Here is a 13,733-nt window from a genome sequence, read left to right as displayed (position 1 = left end):
AGCTTAACGCAGCACAACATCGTTGACATCATCAACATCGACGTTAACGGAATTGCTTGTTTGACGCGTCTAGGCAACCATTTGCTTGCCCTAGAAAAAATGCCCATGACGCAGGTGTCTCTGCGACACTTGCAGCCATGCGTTGCACAAGGCCAGCTGCTGCGAAGACTGCCGGCCTTGTCAGCAGCCATCGCCACATTCTCCGCCACAGCTCCAGCCACATACCGCCGATCGCGCTTCCACACAGAAGCCTCCCGGCGCTCTGAACAGCCGGCTGCCACCGTACCACTGCGTAAGCGTCTCAAAGAAGAAGCCAAGCGGCAGAAGCTGCAGAATGTGAAGCCCAAGTTCAAGGCCAGCAACCAGACCGTCCCCGGCTGGGAACTGACTGTCGGCATTGAGATCCACGCCCAGCTCAACACGCCCACGAAACTCTTCTCGTCTGCCTCCATTAACTCTCGGCCTGCTAAGACCAGTTCTGTCAACCAGCATGCCGCTTTATTTGATTTGGCAGTTCCTGGAAGCCAGCCCATTTTCCAGCCATCCGTGTTAGTCCCCGCTATCCGCGCCGCACTGGCCCTCGGCTGCGACATCAACCCCGTCAGCCGCTTCGACCGCAAGCACTACTTTTGGTGGGACCAGCCTGCCGGTTACCAAATCACCCAGTACTATGAGCCATTTGCACGCGCCGGGAAGCTCACACTGCGCGCGCGTGACGGCATTTCTGCTGAAGACGGCGAGAGCACCACCGTGCGCATCAAGCAAGTGCAACTCGAACAAGACACGGCCAAGACGTTGTCACAGCCAGGTGACGTGCACTGGATTGATTTTAATCGGTCAGGTACACCGCTGATTGAAATTATCTCAGAGCCGGACTTGCACCATCCGCGTACCGCTGCTGTCTTTGTGCAGAAGGTGCAAGCCCTGCTCAAGGCTTTTGACGTATGTGTCGCGGGCATGGAGGCTGGTGGTCTACGTGCTGACGTCAACGTTTCAGTTAGGCGCACCGGTGATTCATCTTGCTCACCATTAGGTACACGTACTGAAATAAAAAACCTGAGCACCATTAAAGCAATTGAAGATGCCATCATTGCCGAGCGGGACCGCCAGATTCGCGAGCTCGAGGCTGGTGGTACCATTGCCAGCGAAACACGGGGCTGGACGCTGGGCTCCAAGGAAACCCGCAGATTACGTGGCAAAGAGGGCGAAGTTGATTACCGCTATATGCCAGATCCGGATCTACCTCCATTGGTCATTGGGGCTGATCTTGTTCAGGCCCTCCGTTGTTCAGTTGAGACCACGCCGGACTATGAGGTTGATATGCTCATGTCCAGGTTTGGCTTGAAGCTCAAGGACGCTATTGCATTCACGGCCTCCAATAGCGAGGACAGGCTAGACTACTTTTACAGTGTGGTGCATGCTTTGCACGACCTCCAGGCTACACTGGATCCTAAGATCACTTACCCTGATACTATCGACCAAAGCCTCAGCCTACTATCAAGCAATTGGATTCTCCATGAGTTCGGACGGTTACTCAAGGCTGACAAGGACTTCGAAGCACTTGATACAGGTACTGACGTTGTGTCTACTACCCCTGATAATATGGAAAGCTTGGTGCCCATTCAGGATCTTGCTGAGCTTTTGCACCATTTACACAACGGCAAAATCACACTGGGCGTAGCCAAAGAAGTGCTCTTCGTCATCTATCGCAACGGCCTAGAAATTGAGTCGGACGCCGGCACCAGGTCGTGTCGGGTAGGGTTGTCCGAGTACTTGGAAAAGCAGAACCTATGGTTTAGTGAGATTAGCGCGACAGAGTATTGCGAGCTTGCGCGGAGAATCATTGATGATAATGCGCCGCGAAGTCACGAACTCCTCAAAACTTCTGAGCCGCCCAAGGGAAAGGTCATGTGGCTGTTGGGAGAAATGCTCAGAAACGGCCCACTGGAAAACATGGTTCCAGCAAATGCAGAAAAAGCTCTACGAGAAGTTCTGGCAACACTTCGCAGTGCTCGCTTGAATAAAACTGATAGCTGAAAGAGCAATTAAAACTAGACCTTTGTAGGATACGGTTATAGCGAAGAAAGTCATCAATTTGTATTCATACTTCATAATAGTTGGAGTGTAACAATAGGAAAAAAAAACAAAATCGAGAAAGAACAAAACTGGTCATCTCACATTCGATGATAGGGTTACTGCGTCTGCTCCATGTCCACTACCTCCGTTAAACTTGGTTCTGGCACTTGTCTTCCTCCTTAAGATCAAGTTCGTAGCCTGCTGATTCAATGAATGAAAGTAGCCTCTCCTCACGCGACATATCAGCTGCTGCTTGTTCTCTCAAAGCCAACATGCGCATGATACGTTTGTTCTCCTGCTGCCGCGAATGTGCCAGTGATGCCGCCTGATCATCCATGTAGGAGTAATGTGCTGCCGATGCCACCCCCAGCAGCACTACCACCAGCGTCGCAAACGCTCCGTTTGACATGTATATCGGTGTTTGTTTAGTAGAGCGGCTCCCGGTGCCCGCTCCTGCTCCAGCAGCCTGCTGCTCGTGCCATGCTTCCCAGTCTTCCCATGTAGCGTTGCGCCAGGCACTGTTGGCAGAAGGGGATTGCCAGCGGTGGGCGGTCTGGCGGCTGGAGGCATGCATACCAGCGGGTGCGGTGGCGCCGCTGCCAGTGTCGGGGGACCAGCCCAGGCCATATTGGTCATAGGCGCGGCGTTTGGCCGGGTTGGACAACAGCTCGTTGGCTAGCACGACTAAGCGGTAGCGGTCCAGCCGCGTGGCCGTGTCGATAGTACATGCGGCTTGTTGGTGGCGGTCCGGGTGGTAGAGCTTGACGAGCTCGGCAAAGCGACGCTTATCATAGGCGCTGTTCGAGGGGATGTTGAATATTTCGTAGGGCGAGGGATTAGGCGTGGCTGGCCAGGCGAGATCTTCGGCCCGGTGTCCGGTAGAGCTTCGCCGACAGGGGCTGGTGGTGCTCAAGCAGCGGATGTGGTTTGCGGTTCCCCGAGCGGCTATAGCTGGTGAGGTTCTGAGCAGGAAAGGCATGATGTCGATGGGGGCAGCAATCAGCGCGTAGAATTATGTAGAGTCAGAAAAAAAAGGTAAATTCAGAAGGTAACGCCGGGTTTTTTAGTTTCGGGAAAGACAGAACGGCAACCAGTATAGATTATTAACAGATTTCAATGCACAGAGTGGCCCTGAACACAATGATGGTTCAACAGAGTTTGCTTCAGTCTCATGGCAAAGGGCGCCCAGTTGCGGTTTTAAACAGAGCTGCAGCTGCCCGTGGCTTGAGCCTTGCGCATATTGCGGCAGAATGAGAAGATTGTGAGCACGATTCTCGACGGTGATTCAGATGGCACAATGCATCTGAAGCAGCGAACTGATCACAGGGGTGGAGAGACTGTAGATCGCTTCACAGAGCGAGGGCGGGGTCGCAAGCAGCCGCTGTTTAGCCGGAAGGATTTTGACATATCCCTACATGTTCATGTGACAGTTGGGTTTGGTAACCCTAGAGACCCTAAACTCGGCTTGATGGCGATTTTGTGCCTGTTCCAGACCTCCTTCGCTTAGAAAAACATGTGCAGAATCTTATCAATCCCACATCCTGGCACACACAATCGGTCCGTTCAACCACAGAAATTGTGTCATGCAGGTCAAGACTTTGTACGCGTGTCGTGCTTGGCCTTTGTCGCCTCCCGTTGCCTCTGTTGTCTCTAGGCTTGAGTAACATGACATCAGATGAAGATTGTTACTTGGGGCATGAGAATAAATTGGCCAGTCTGAGCGGGAGATTAAGCAAGTGTCAACTAAGCTGTCGTAAGTTTCATAGCTTCATGTCCATTCCATGAGAGCTTTTCCGGTTTATGCGGGTAAGCGTGCAGTTTGAAATGCAGCGGCCCGGCGCAAATCCGCTAGTCAACTTGCTATAACTATCGGTGTGACTTGGTCGTCTTTGATTTCCGTGATACAACTTTTCTCTCACAAAGTCTTTTCTGTAGTCCTTTTCAGCCTCCAAAACCTTTTTTGCCTCTGGCTTTAAACTTTGCCATGCGCCCCCTCAGGAACACAAGAATGTTTGGACAACATCATGATGGTGATGGCCTTACGGGGACTCTCAGACCAATTCGACGCCCCACAACAAGCAGCAGTATAGACCACCGAGACTATGGAGCGACGAGGCGGATGGGCTGCCAAAGGCGCGCGGTAGAAAACAGGGTTTGTCTGTAACTAACCTAGAAGCGTACGCTAAAATGTTCCTACTTCCGGTCTTCCACAGTCGCCCAAATCGGTCTTCGGGGTCATAGGCACTTGTCCGATCATGGGAATGGCTGTTGATGGGTGGGAACCGGTAACAAGACTGCCTGTAAATATACCTGTAGCAGTTAGCAACCGGAAAATAAGCATCCTTAAGGGGGCTCGGCACTTGGCACCAGCTCCAAGCTATAACGTCACGGCTGTTGAGCCTAATTAGGAGAGCCACGGGAGTTGCTGTGTGCTGAACATGGATTCTTGTGGCTCTGTTGCTGCACGTTCAAACAAAGTGTACTACTTGCGTGCCTGTTTGCCAGTTGCGATGCCAAGCTTTAGGGGTGTTTGGTGGTTGGAGTTGGTAAGTAGGTGATATCTACCCCCTCATTCACTGTTGCTCTTACCTACTGAGTACTCGGATTCGTTGCTAGCTGAGTCACGAGGTCGAAGAAGCGCGCGGGAGGACTTACCAAGTGAAGACTTGCTGGGGAGGAACTAAACAGGAGAAGGAGCGACAGGAACACAAGCATGTCTCAAAAGGGAAAATGGCCTGGGCTAGACACCGAGGGAAGACAAGAGATGATGGGGGTGTAAGTGGACGAGGACAAGACAGCCCGACTCTGTTGATCGGAACGGAAATTCAGACACAGCAAACGGCTACGATATAAATACTGGAACTATGTCCATCTGAAATTGGTTCACTCGTCCATCATCTCATCTGTACAACTTCTCTCTCCATCATCTTTTCCCCATCTATCTACTTTCCAACATGCGTTTGACAGTCCTTTCTACAGCCGCTCTGGCTTCAACTACCTCTGCTGCTAGGCTCTTCCTCGAAGAGCCCGATACTGGCATTGAGCTCGCTCTGGCTGGTCTGGCTGACGGTACCCTCCCATCTCTCGATGACATGGTCGGTCTGAATGACTTCCAGTGGGCGGCGCAGAAGTATCTTCCCGCACGGAACTACACTTACTATCGCAACGGCGCTGGTGGTGAGTGGTCGTACCGTAACAACCTGGAAGTTTTCAACCGCTACACCCTTCGCCCGCGGACACTGGCCAGTGACATTACTGACATTGAAGCATCGCTCACGTAAGTAGTTGATGTGAAAAAGTATTCATCTCACAAAGCACACACTGTCGTTACTGACTCTTGCCTCTTTCGTTTCTTACAGTACAACCATTCTGGGACACAACTTTTCGTCACCCTTCTTCATCAGCCCGTGCGCACGAGCTGACTATGCCCACCCTGATGCCGAGCTGAACCTAATCCAGGCGGCCAATGATGCCAACATTCTGTACATGGAATCTGGCTTCTCAGCCAAGACCATGGAGGACCTAGCCGCTGCACGGGGCGCTGAGCAAACCATCTTCAACCAACTGTACACCACAGACAACATTACTGCTACACAAATTCTCTTTGACCGTGTGGCTGCATCGGGTGGAAAAGCCATCGTATGGACTATCGACGCGCCTGGCTCACCCTCGCGCCAGCGCGCCTCGCGCTTCGATGTCGGCTCTGCGAACAACCGCTTCATCACCCTGACGTGGGATGTGTACCACCGCTTCACCACCATGACTGAGCTGCCAATTATCCTCAAGGGCATCCAGACGGTTGAAGACGCCGAGGCGGCAATTGCAAATGGCGTCAAAGCCATCATCCTCTCGAACCACGGCGGCCGCAACCTCGACGGCTCGCCCTCATCGCTGGAGATTGCCATTGAGATCTACAAGAAGGACCCGACCATCTTCCAGAGAATCGAAGTTCTAGCTGACGGTGGTGTACGCTACGGCGCGGATGCGCTGCGGCTGCTGGCCTTGGGCGTTAAGGCTGTTGGTCTGGGACGCCCCGTCATGTTCTCTAACATATTTGGTAAGGACGGCGTGGCCAAGGCCATCTCCCTGTTCCGCAATGAGCTGATGAACGATGCTGCGAACCTGGGTGTGGGCAATATTCACAGCATCAACGCCAGCTTTGTGAACTGGACTCCCAACAACTGGTACTCGTAGAGCATTGGAGGTGCCTTGAGCTGGGGTCAATTTCTTCTTGTACATATTTTCAGTGTCATGGTGTTTTATGACGTTCTGTTTCTAGATTTCATAAAATTCAAGTTCTTTTTGCATTCACTTGATGTCAATGTGATTTCCAGTGATTTAATGTAGAACAACTGCCCTTGTGCCATTGTTCCAGGCCATGTAAGTACTTGGATGTACTTGTGATGCTTGTCCCTGTGTGACATTGAGCATGTGTAACGATGCATTTGTGAAGCTCCTGTTGTATCAGATGAGAGACTCAACATTCATGACACCAAACAAGAAGCAAAGTCGACCCTGAAAAATACACATCAGAAGAATGCTCGTAGTGAATAGGCCATTTATCAACTTTGCCAGGATCGCCCACAATTGATCCCCAATCTTGATTGGAATTCCTCTCAAGCGTCTGTTAGGGGAGAGGAGTACTCACAAATTACCGTGATGTGGAAAAAAGGCCAAGATGTGCAAAAAAGTAGCACAGACAAAAAGGAATGTGTGATTGAAAATCATAAGATGATGTGAAGCAATTTTCAGAAAGTGGGAGGGGAGATCAAATATTGTGTTTTTTACCCGGGGTTGTCATTTTTTCCAGGGCCATCCGTCGTTCAATTACCCGTGATGAAGATGTTTCGCTAGTGTCACAGAGCATTAATCAGCTGCCGTGGCCACAAGTTAATGCTCACATAACGTACCAATGCGACTCGATATATAAGGCTTCGGATCACTGATCGTGATGTCAATTGTTGCATAAATAAAAAAAAATAAATAAAAAATAAAAAAGCGTCAACTTCGGCCATGACACCGGTCACTCATCCCCTCCGTACATCAAGAAACCCACCAAAGCAGACTTCAACAGACTTATCAGACGTACTGAAGCTGCCTTGAACTCCCTAGGCCGGAGGCATGAGTGCATTGCCATCAAAACAGAAGTGGTATGCTCACCACGGAGCCTTCCAGACCGATCTTGCGAGGAGCGGAGTGCCGATGTTAGGGTTGGAGATCATGAAACTAGGGTCTCAAAAGGAGAGCGTAAGCTGGCCGCATACTACCAATGAAAGAACAGAAAACTCACCGATATTGCCAAGGTCAACACTACGCCGCAGTCATTTGGAGTGGCCGGAGCTCCATCACCCACCAACACTGCCTCTGCTTTCTCGAGGGTTGAGTAGCACACATCAGATGAAGAGCCTTGGTTTAGCAGCAAGCATCCAGCAGAGCCGAAGACAACAAGTAGGCCTGTGCGACAAATGGTTTCTGGAGCTATGTATGTGCATTAATAGGGTGCATTCTACAAGGGCTCTTCCAACTTCGGAAGCCTTTGCCGCTTGGTTGGCTAAAGTGTATGAGCGGAGACGGGAGCGGGGATGTGGGAATCTAGAGAAGCGGTGGAGAACCGCCAGAAAATTCCCTAGATATCTACAATCTGCAACAATGACAACGCCCTCTCGTCCGCCCCTTGTCGGCCCAAAAAAAGTATTGTTTCGGTTCTTCCTTGTCGCTTACTTTAGACTTTGCCATGTGCATTCCCTAGGAGTGCGGGCATTGCTAATCATTAGTAGATCATGAGAAGCGATGGCGGCTTTGCCTAGATCTCCCGCAAAAATCGAGTGTTCTACGGGAATTTGGAGGTTATGCAGCGCTGACGCGATCATGGCAAAGAGGGAAAAGGCGATGCTGCATAAAGGCCGATGGGGATCCCAAAGACGGCCGTCGGGAAACAACGTCGCTTGACTGGAAATCACAGCAACTATAGTCACCACCACTTTTGGTTTTCCCGTCTGCACCGACTTGTATTTCTCGTTCTTAATAGCTCTACGGACTAATACAAGGCTGTTAACACGCGCCTAGAGTGACGTGCATCTGGGCTATTGAGCTTAACTGCACAAACCACGGGGGCTATAGCTCCGCTACTGTGGGCTGGACATAGCTCTTGGAGCTATTCTGCTGTGATGTATGTATGTGTGTAGTCTTTCAGATGAGATTCATGCCAAGCTCTGAAAAGTCGCTTTTTTAAGCTAGCGACTCCAACCCCTATCATGCTCTCGGGGTTAGAATGTTGGCTTACTGAGATATCCGCGTGTTGCTCCTGGCATACCGCACTTGTTAGACAAGGGGATAAGAGACGGAGTGCAGGGGTGTCCTAAAAAGGAAACCAACCTGTAAATAGACAAGGACAGAAAACGGGTGTAAGTGAGCGGCAAAAAACCAAGCCCAGTCCGTCCATGACGACGAAGGCCTAGTAACGATAGACAGACGCAATATAAAGACTCGGCCTGTGTCGTATAGATCTGCCTCATCTGCTCTCCATCTGCACATCTGCACATCTTCTCTTCCCACCTCCTCTTTTTAGATATCCGCCATCATGCACTTCACAGCTCTCTTTGTCACCGCTTTGGTATCTACCGCCTCCGCTGCTCGGGTCTTTCTCGAAGAGCCCGATACTGGCATTGAGACTGTGATGTCTGGCCTGGCTGAGGGTACCCTCCCTTCTCTCAATGACATATTTGGCCTGAACGACTTCCAGTGGGCGGCGCGCAAGTATCTCCCCGCACGCAACTACACATACTTCCGCAATGGTGCTGGTGGCGAGTGGTCGTACCGCAACAACCTGGAAGTCTTCAACCGCTACACGTTCCGTCCGCGGGCACTGGTCAATGACATCACCAACATTGAGGCGTCTCTGCAGTAAGTAGTGAACTCACCTAGCTTCTTCAACCCCCACCCCACCATGTATGCATTGTCAGTTCTAATGCCTGTCTTTTTCTTCTAGGACAAGCATCCTTGGCTACAATTTTTCTTCGCCCTTCTTCATCAGTCCATGCGCTCGAGCCGACTTTGCTCACCCCGGCGGAGAGATGAACATTCTCCAAGCCGCTAACGACGCCAATATCCTGTACATCCCCTCTGGCTTCTCAGGAAATACCATGGAGGAACTGTCTGCGGCACGGGGCCCTGGCCAAGTCATCTTCAATCAGCTGTACAACACAGACAACATGACCGCCACGCAGATCCTGTTTGACCGGGTGGCTCAGACAGGCGGAAAGGCTATCGTGTGGGCTATTGATTCGCCCGGCTCGCCCTCGCGCCAGCGTGCCTTGCGCCACAATGTCGGCTCTGCAAACGACCGCTTCATCACTCTGACGTGGGACATGTACCATCGCCTCACCGCCATGACCAAGCTGCCAATCATCCTCAAGGGTGTTCAGTCAGTTGAAGATGCCGAGGCGGCGATTTCTCATGGTGTCAAGACCATCATCCTCTCGAACCACGGCGGCCGCAACCTCGACGGCTCGCCCTCATCGCTGGAGATTGCCATTGAGATCTACAAGAAGGACCCGACTATCTTCCAGAGAATCGAAGTTCTGGCTGACGGTGGTGTACGCTACGGCACAGATGCACTTCGGCTGTTGGCCTTGGGCGTTAAGGCTGTTGGTATGGGTCGCCCCATCATGTTCGCCAACGTCTTTGGCAGAGAAGGTGTAGCCAAGGCCCTTTCGCTCTTCCACAACGAGCTGATGAACGATGCTGCGAATCTGGGTGTGGGTAACATCAAGAACATCAACCCTAGCTTTGTGAACTGGACTCCCAACAACTGGTACTCGTAGAGTATCAAAGGAGTGTTTTCGGTCTCCCAAGTTGGCGATGTTTCTTCTGTTGGTAAATATTATTTGTGTAATGACTTTCCTTATTTTAGATTATAGACTACATACATATTTTTGTTATTTAGATTTGATGACTTTGGTGTCGCATTCTCTGCATATAGACCGGTTCCCATCCTCAGAATCTGCACGTTGCAAGATTCTTTAACTAACTATGCCTACTCGTGTACAGTATCAAGTATGTCTAGTGACTCGATAGTGAAACCCCTGAGGTGCGGCATGGCATAAAATCTACTTTCGGCCCAATCTATAAGTCGAAGCAAGGCCAACTTTGAAATGGGCATGACGGAAGAGATTGTGGAATTTACACAAGGGTCTGATAGAACATGAGTTTGTAGTTAAAGTACAAGTATACTATCTAGAGTCACATATAACTAGTCACAAAATAGGTATGTTAAGGCTTGAGCAAGTGAAGAAGCTTTTCATTATCAAAAATCACTAGGTCGATTGGCGAAAGCCAAGCAACTATTACTTAAGAGATACATTTCACATTTCTATTTCCAATACTACTAGATCTGTTCAGAGCAAAGGACTTGGAATTATTCGTCATCACTATCTATGTCGAAAGGGCTCTTTTCGCTCAGTACTCTGCCATATCTCTGAGATGTGCTTCGGTTGCCAGGATTGGCGAGTTCCTTTTCCTTGACACTGTTCATGTTGATCTTTGAAAGATCACGGCCACCCCACACCACATCAAAAAAGGTGAACATGGAGTACGCCTTGATGAGCGAGTGATAATAGGCCCAAAGAATATAGAACGGGAACATGACGAAGTCGCGAGGGTGGTCACGGAAGTAGGGAACTAGCTTCTGGGCCTTGAAAGTAACAATCCAGAATGCAAGAGCAACAATCATCTTCATGCGAGTCGAGGGGTCGGCTGTGGCGTACCAAGTTGTGCAAGTCAGGCCGTAAACGAGAGTGGAGTCAATGACAAGGGAAAAGTTGAACAGAGTGTAGATGAAAACTGCCCACGTGGTCCAGGGAGTGCGCCACCAGCAGCTGCGGTCGTCGGTAAACATCGAGGCCGGGTTGCTGCGCCAGGTTGTCCGAGCCCAGCGAAGACACTGCGAGAGAAACTTGGGGTACGTGCCCACAGTGGTAACAATTTGCGCATCGGGGTGGTTCTGGACCTTGATATTCCACCCGGCCTTGACAATCTCGCGAGTGATGAAGTTGTCGTCATCGGCATTCAGCGGGCCATATCTGCCAAAGAAGAACATTTCCTGGGTGAAATTGTGCTGAAAGGTTTCATTCTGCAAGATCTGAGTGCGGTAGACACACGTGCGACCAGAGATGACAAAGATACCACCGTCGATGGCGTTGGTGGACTGGATTTCAAAGTTGTGACGTTCCAGGTAAATAGCACCAAGCATGTTCCAGAAGGCGGCAAAGTTGAAGTGGCCAGGAGCAGTGCGACGAACCTTTTTGACAGTAGCGACGCCACCGATCTTGGGATCCTCAAACGGAGCGACGATGGCAGTGAGAAAGTTCTGAGAAGGCCAAAAAACGTGGTCATCGACAAGAATCGTGATCTTGGTCGAGATGGAGGCGATAACGGACGAAATCTGCTTGCGCTTGTTGGCCTCGGAAATTGCGCAGACCCGAATCTTGGTAGTAGGGAAAAACAAACGGTACTTTTGCATTGTTTTTCTCAGGGTCTTGAGCATTTCGTTGCCAACAGTAACAATAACCATTTCACCGGGGCGGTTCTCGAGAGTCGTCCGTACACATTCAGCAAAGTCCGCGTTCTCTGGGTCAACTGTAGGAACGATAATTGTGGCGTCAGATGGGAAATAGCTCGGGTTGGCGGGAATCGGAGACGGGCGGCTGAGAAAGGTGTAGGCGAACTGGTGGATGATCGCCCGGACATACTTGAAGCAGAAAACAAAGACAAAGGGCCAGTTTTCTGGTTCAATAAGTTGGTAAACCCAAGCTAACATCATGGCCAGGGTAGAAAAGAGAGTCCACATTCTTGCGGAGGTGGGAACAAAAGGGCGAAAGGAAGAAGCAGCGGTAATGTTTGAAGAGTGCTGTACTGCTAAGTTGAGGTGAATGGGCGTGAGAGTCCTCATGCTCTAGACCTCATCACCACTGCCGCCCTTTTATATCTCTTCGCGGCCTTTAGTTTCATAGCTAGGCCAGTAACCAGTTCATTGTATCGTGATTATGGAGAGCACAAGGCCAGGCGGGCACCGGCCATTATCTCCGTAGCGGGACTTCAAGGCGGGAAACGAGGCCCTTCATTGGCCTTGTGGCAGAGCAACAAAGTCTCCATTAGAGCAACAAGAGCTTTGTACTGCAAACCTTTGACCGACTAGGCGCTTTCTTGTTTCACTAAAAAAGTCAAAGACCAAGAGGCAACGGCCATTAATATATCATTTTCCATGTGTTACGGTTCCATACCGTTGTAGACAATCTTTTTGTCAGCAAACGTCTTTGTGTGCTTAGAGGTTTCCATCCCAGTCCAAAAGAAGCAGACTGATACAATAGCGTCTGACTCGTTTTAAGCTTATTTTTCTTTGCAGCGGGTGGCCTTTCCGACATGCGGAAACGTCTTTGTGCCGCAAGATCAAAATGCACAAAGGACGTCATAGACGCTACAATGAATCCAAGAAGAGCCTCAAAGGCGGAAATCCCCCAAAGACTGGGCTGGAATCTGTCGGCAGTTGAAAATTGCCAAGGGTGCGGAGACCCAAAATGACATCTGACATCTGGGATCAAAAAGAGTGAAGGATATGTTAGACGTTGGTGCTAGCTTGGTGAATCAGGCAAAGGGTTATCACCTTGTACAATGTGACATTGACGCCAGGCAACACAAAGTTCTTGTTGTAGGAAGAAGTAAAGCTTTCATTCATTCAAATTGTTGCTGAGAATATGCGATGAAGAAGAAGAAGAAGAAGAAGAAGAGTGTGCGAATGCTCGAGATGAGCTAGTTAATGTCAGAAAAAGAGTGCCCCCTCACATAGATGAGTGGCCCTTACATAGATGAGTGCGCACATGACTGAACATAGGAGGAGTATATAAAGGACACCAGGAGGACGCCCAAAACCTAGAACAGAGCGAGTTGAATAGATCAACGATTCACACAGTTAACTACGCTATTGGTCGAAGTTTGTGTTCCCAGGAGATTCCCGAATTGGGATAGGCCGTAGGTACCAGGCTTTGGAGGAGCAAACATAAACATGGGACAAGGGTGGTTCCAATAGCAACAAAGCCAAAAATGTACAGGGTCGTCCTGATCGCACAGACCCACTGAACAAAGTTTGGCACCATCCATGAATGACTCCACTTTGGAGCTCACTGTCAAAATATGCATGTAAGTAGCTACTTAATTGTTGGTCTTTTGCAGAGCAACCAGCTTAGACATCTCCTGCTCAACATGGAAAATTTCAAGTAGTTGCATCTTTTGAGAAAAAGAGTCATAGAAGGACCTTGAGAGATAGGTCGAAAGTCTAGAGACAGCAAACTTTCAGTATCGCTACAGACCTCATGCCATCTTCTTTTGCTTCAGGTCTCGGGAAAGCCACGTCTTCTGGAAATGTCGTAGCTGCGAAGTTTTGCGCAAACCGAGCTTTGTCTTCTTCGTCTCTTGTTTGTGCGTCCTAAAACCACCACGAGAATAAAGACGCCCTGGGAGTCCCGGTCTCGCATATTGCCTTTGTCTTGGGCCTTGCTGCCTAGAGTGTCCCGTCACTCGCTCCGCCATTGATAGCGATATCGGCATTCTCAACATCACCGCAGCTCGACCGCCTATGAGTCACGATGTTTGCAGCAGTCGAC

The 13,733-nt window shown here is 50.1% G+C and overlaps 5 protein-coding genes across 5 annotated transcripts; 3 read left to right on the top strand and 2 right to left on the bottom strand.

The window, feature by feature from the left end:
* Positions 1-99: 99 nt before the first annotated feature.
* BROUX77_005682 (uncharacterized protein) lies at positions 100-2,037 on the top strand (the record flags this gene model as incomplete). Its single annotated transcript, XM_073750582.1, has 1 exon — positions 100-2,037. The coding sequence occupies one exon, from the start codon at positions 100-102 to the stop codon at positions 2,035-2,037; it is 1,938 nt and encodes a 645-aa protein (XP_073604568.1).
* Positions 2,038-2,224: 187 nt separating this feature from the next.
* Positions 2,225-3,055, bottom strand: BROUX77_005681 (uncharacterized protein; the record flags this gene model as incomplete). Its single annotated transcript, XM_073750581.1, has 1 exon — positions 2,225-3,055. The coding sequence occupies one exon, from the start codon at positions 3,053-3,055 to the stop codon at positions 2,225-2,227; it is 831 nt and encodes a 276-aa protein (XP_073604567.1).
* Positions 3,056-5,030: 1,975 nt separating this feature from the next.
* On the top strand, positions 5,031-6,270 carry BROUX77_005680 (uncharacterized protein; the record flags this gene model as incomplete). The annotated part of the gene is made up of 2 exons (XM_073750580.1): positions 5,031-5,353; positions 5,436-6,270. 2 exons carry the CDS (start codon positions 5,031-5,033, stop codon positions 6,268-6,270), a joined length of 1,158 nt encoding a protein of 385 aa, XP_073604566.1.
* A 2,386-nt stretch (positions 6,271-8,656) lies between these two features.
* On the top strand, positions 8,657-9,899 carry BROUX77_005679 (uncharacterized protein; the record flags this gene model as incomplete). The annotated part of the gene is made up of 2 exons (XM_073750579.1): positions 8,657-8,979; positions 9,065-9,899. 2 exons carry the CDS (start codon positions 8,657-8,659, stop codon positions 9,897-9,899), a joined length of 1,158 nt encoding a protein of 385 aa, XP_073604565.1.
* Positions 9,900-10,492: 593 nt separating this feature from the next.
* BROUX77_005678 (uncharacterized protein) lies at positions 10,493-11,923 on the bottom strand (the record flags this gene model as incomplete). The annotated part of the gene is made up of 1 exon (XM_073750578.1): positions 10,493-11,923. One exon carries the CDS (start codon positions 11,921-11,923, stop codon positions 10,493-10,495), a length of 1,431 nt encoding a protein of 476 aa, XP_073604564.1.
* Between the last annotated feature and the right edge of the window lie 1,810 nt (positions 11,924-13,733).

This window comes from Berkeleyomyces rouxiae (assembly GCF_048999995.1).
Source record: "Berkeleyomyces rouxiae strain 22BRR77 chromosome Unknown BrBRR77_ptg000005l, whole genome shotgun sequence".
NCBI classification, from domain to species: Eukaryota; Fungi; Ascomycota; class Sordariomycetes; order Microascales; family Ceratocystidaceae; genus Berkeleyomyces; species Berkeleyomyces rouxiae.
This window is presented reverse-complemented; position numbering and strand designations above follow the sequence as displayed.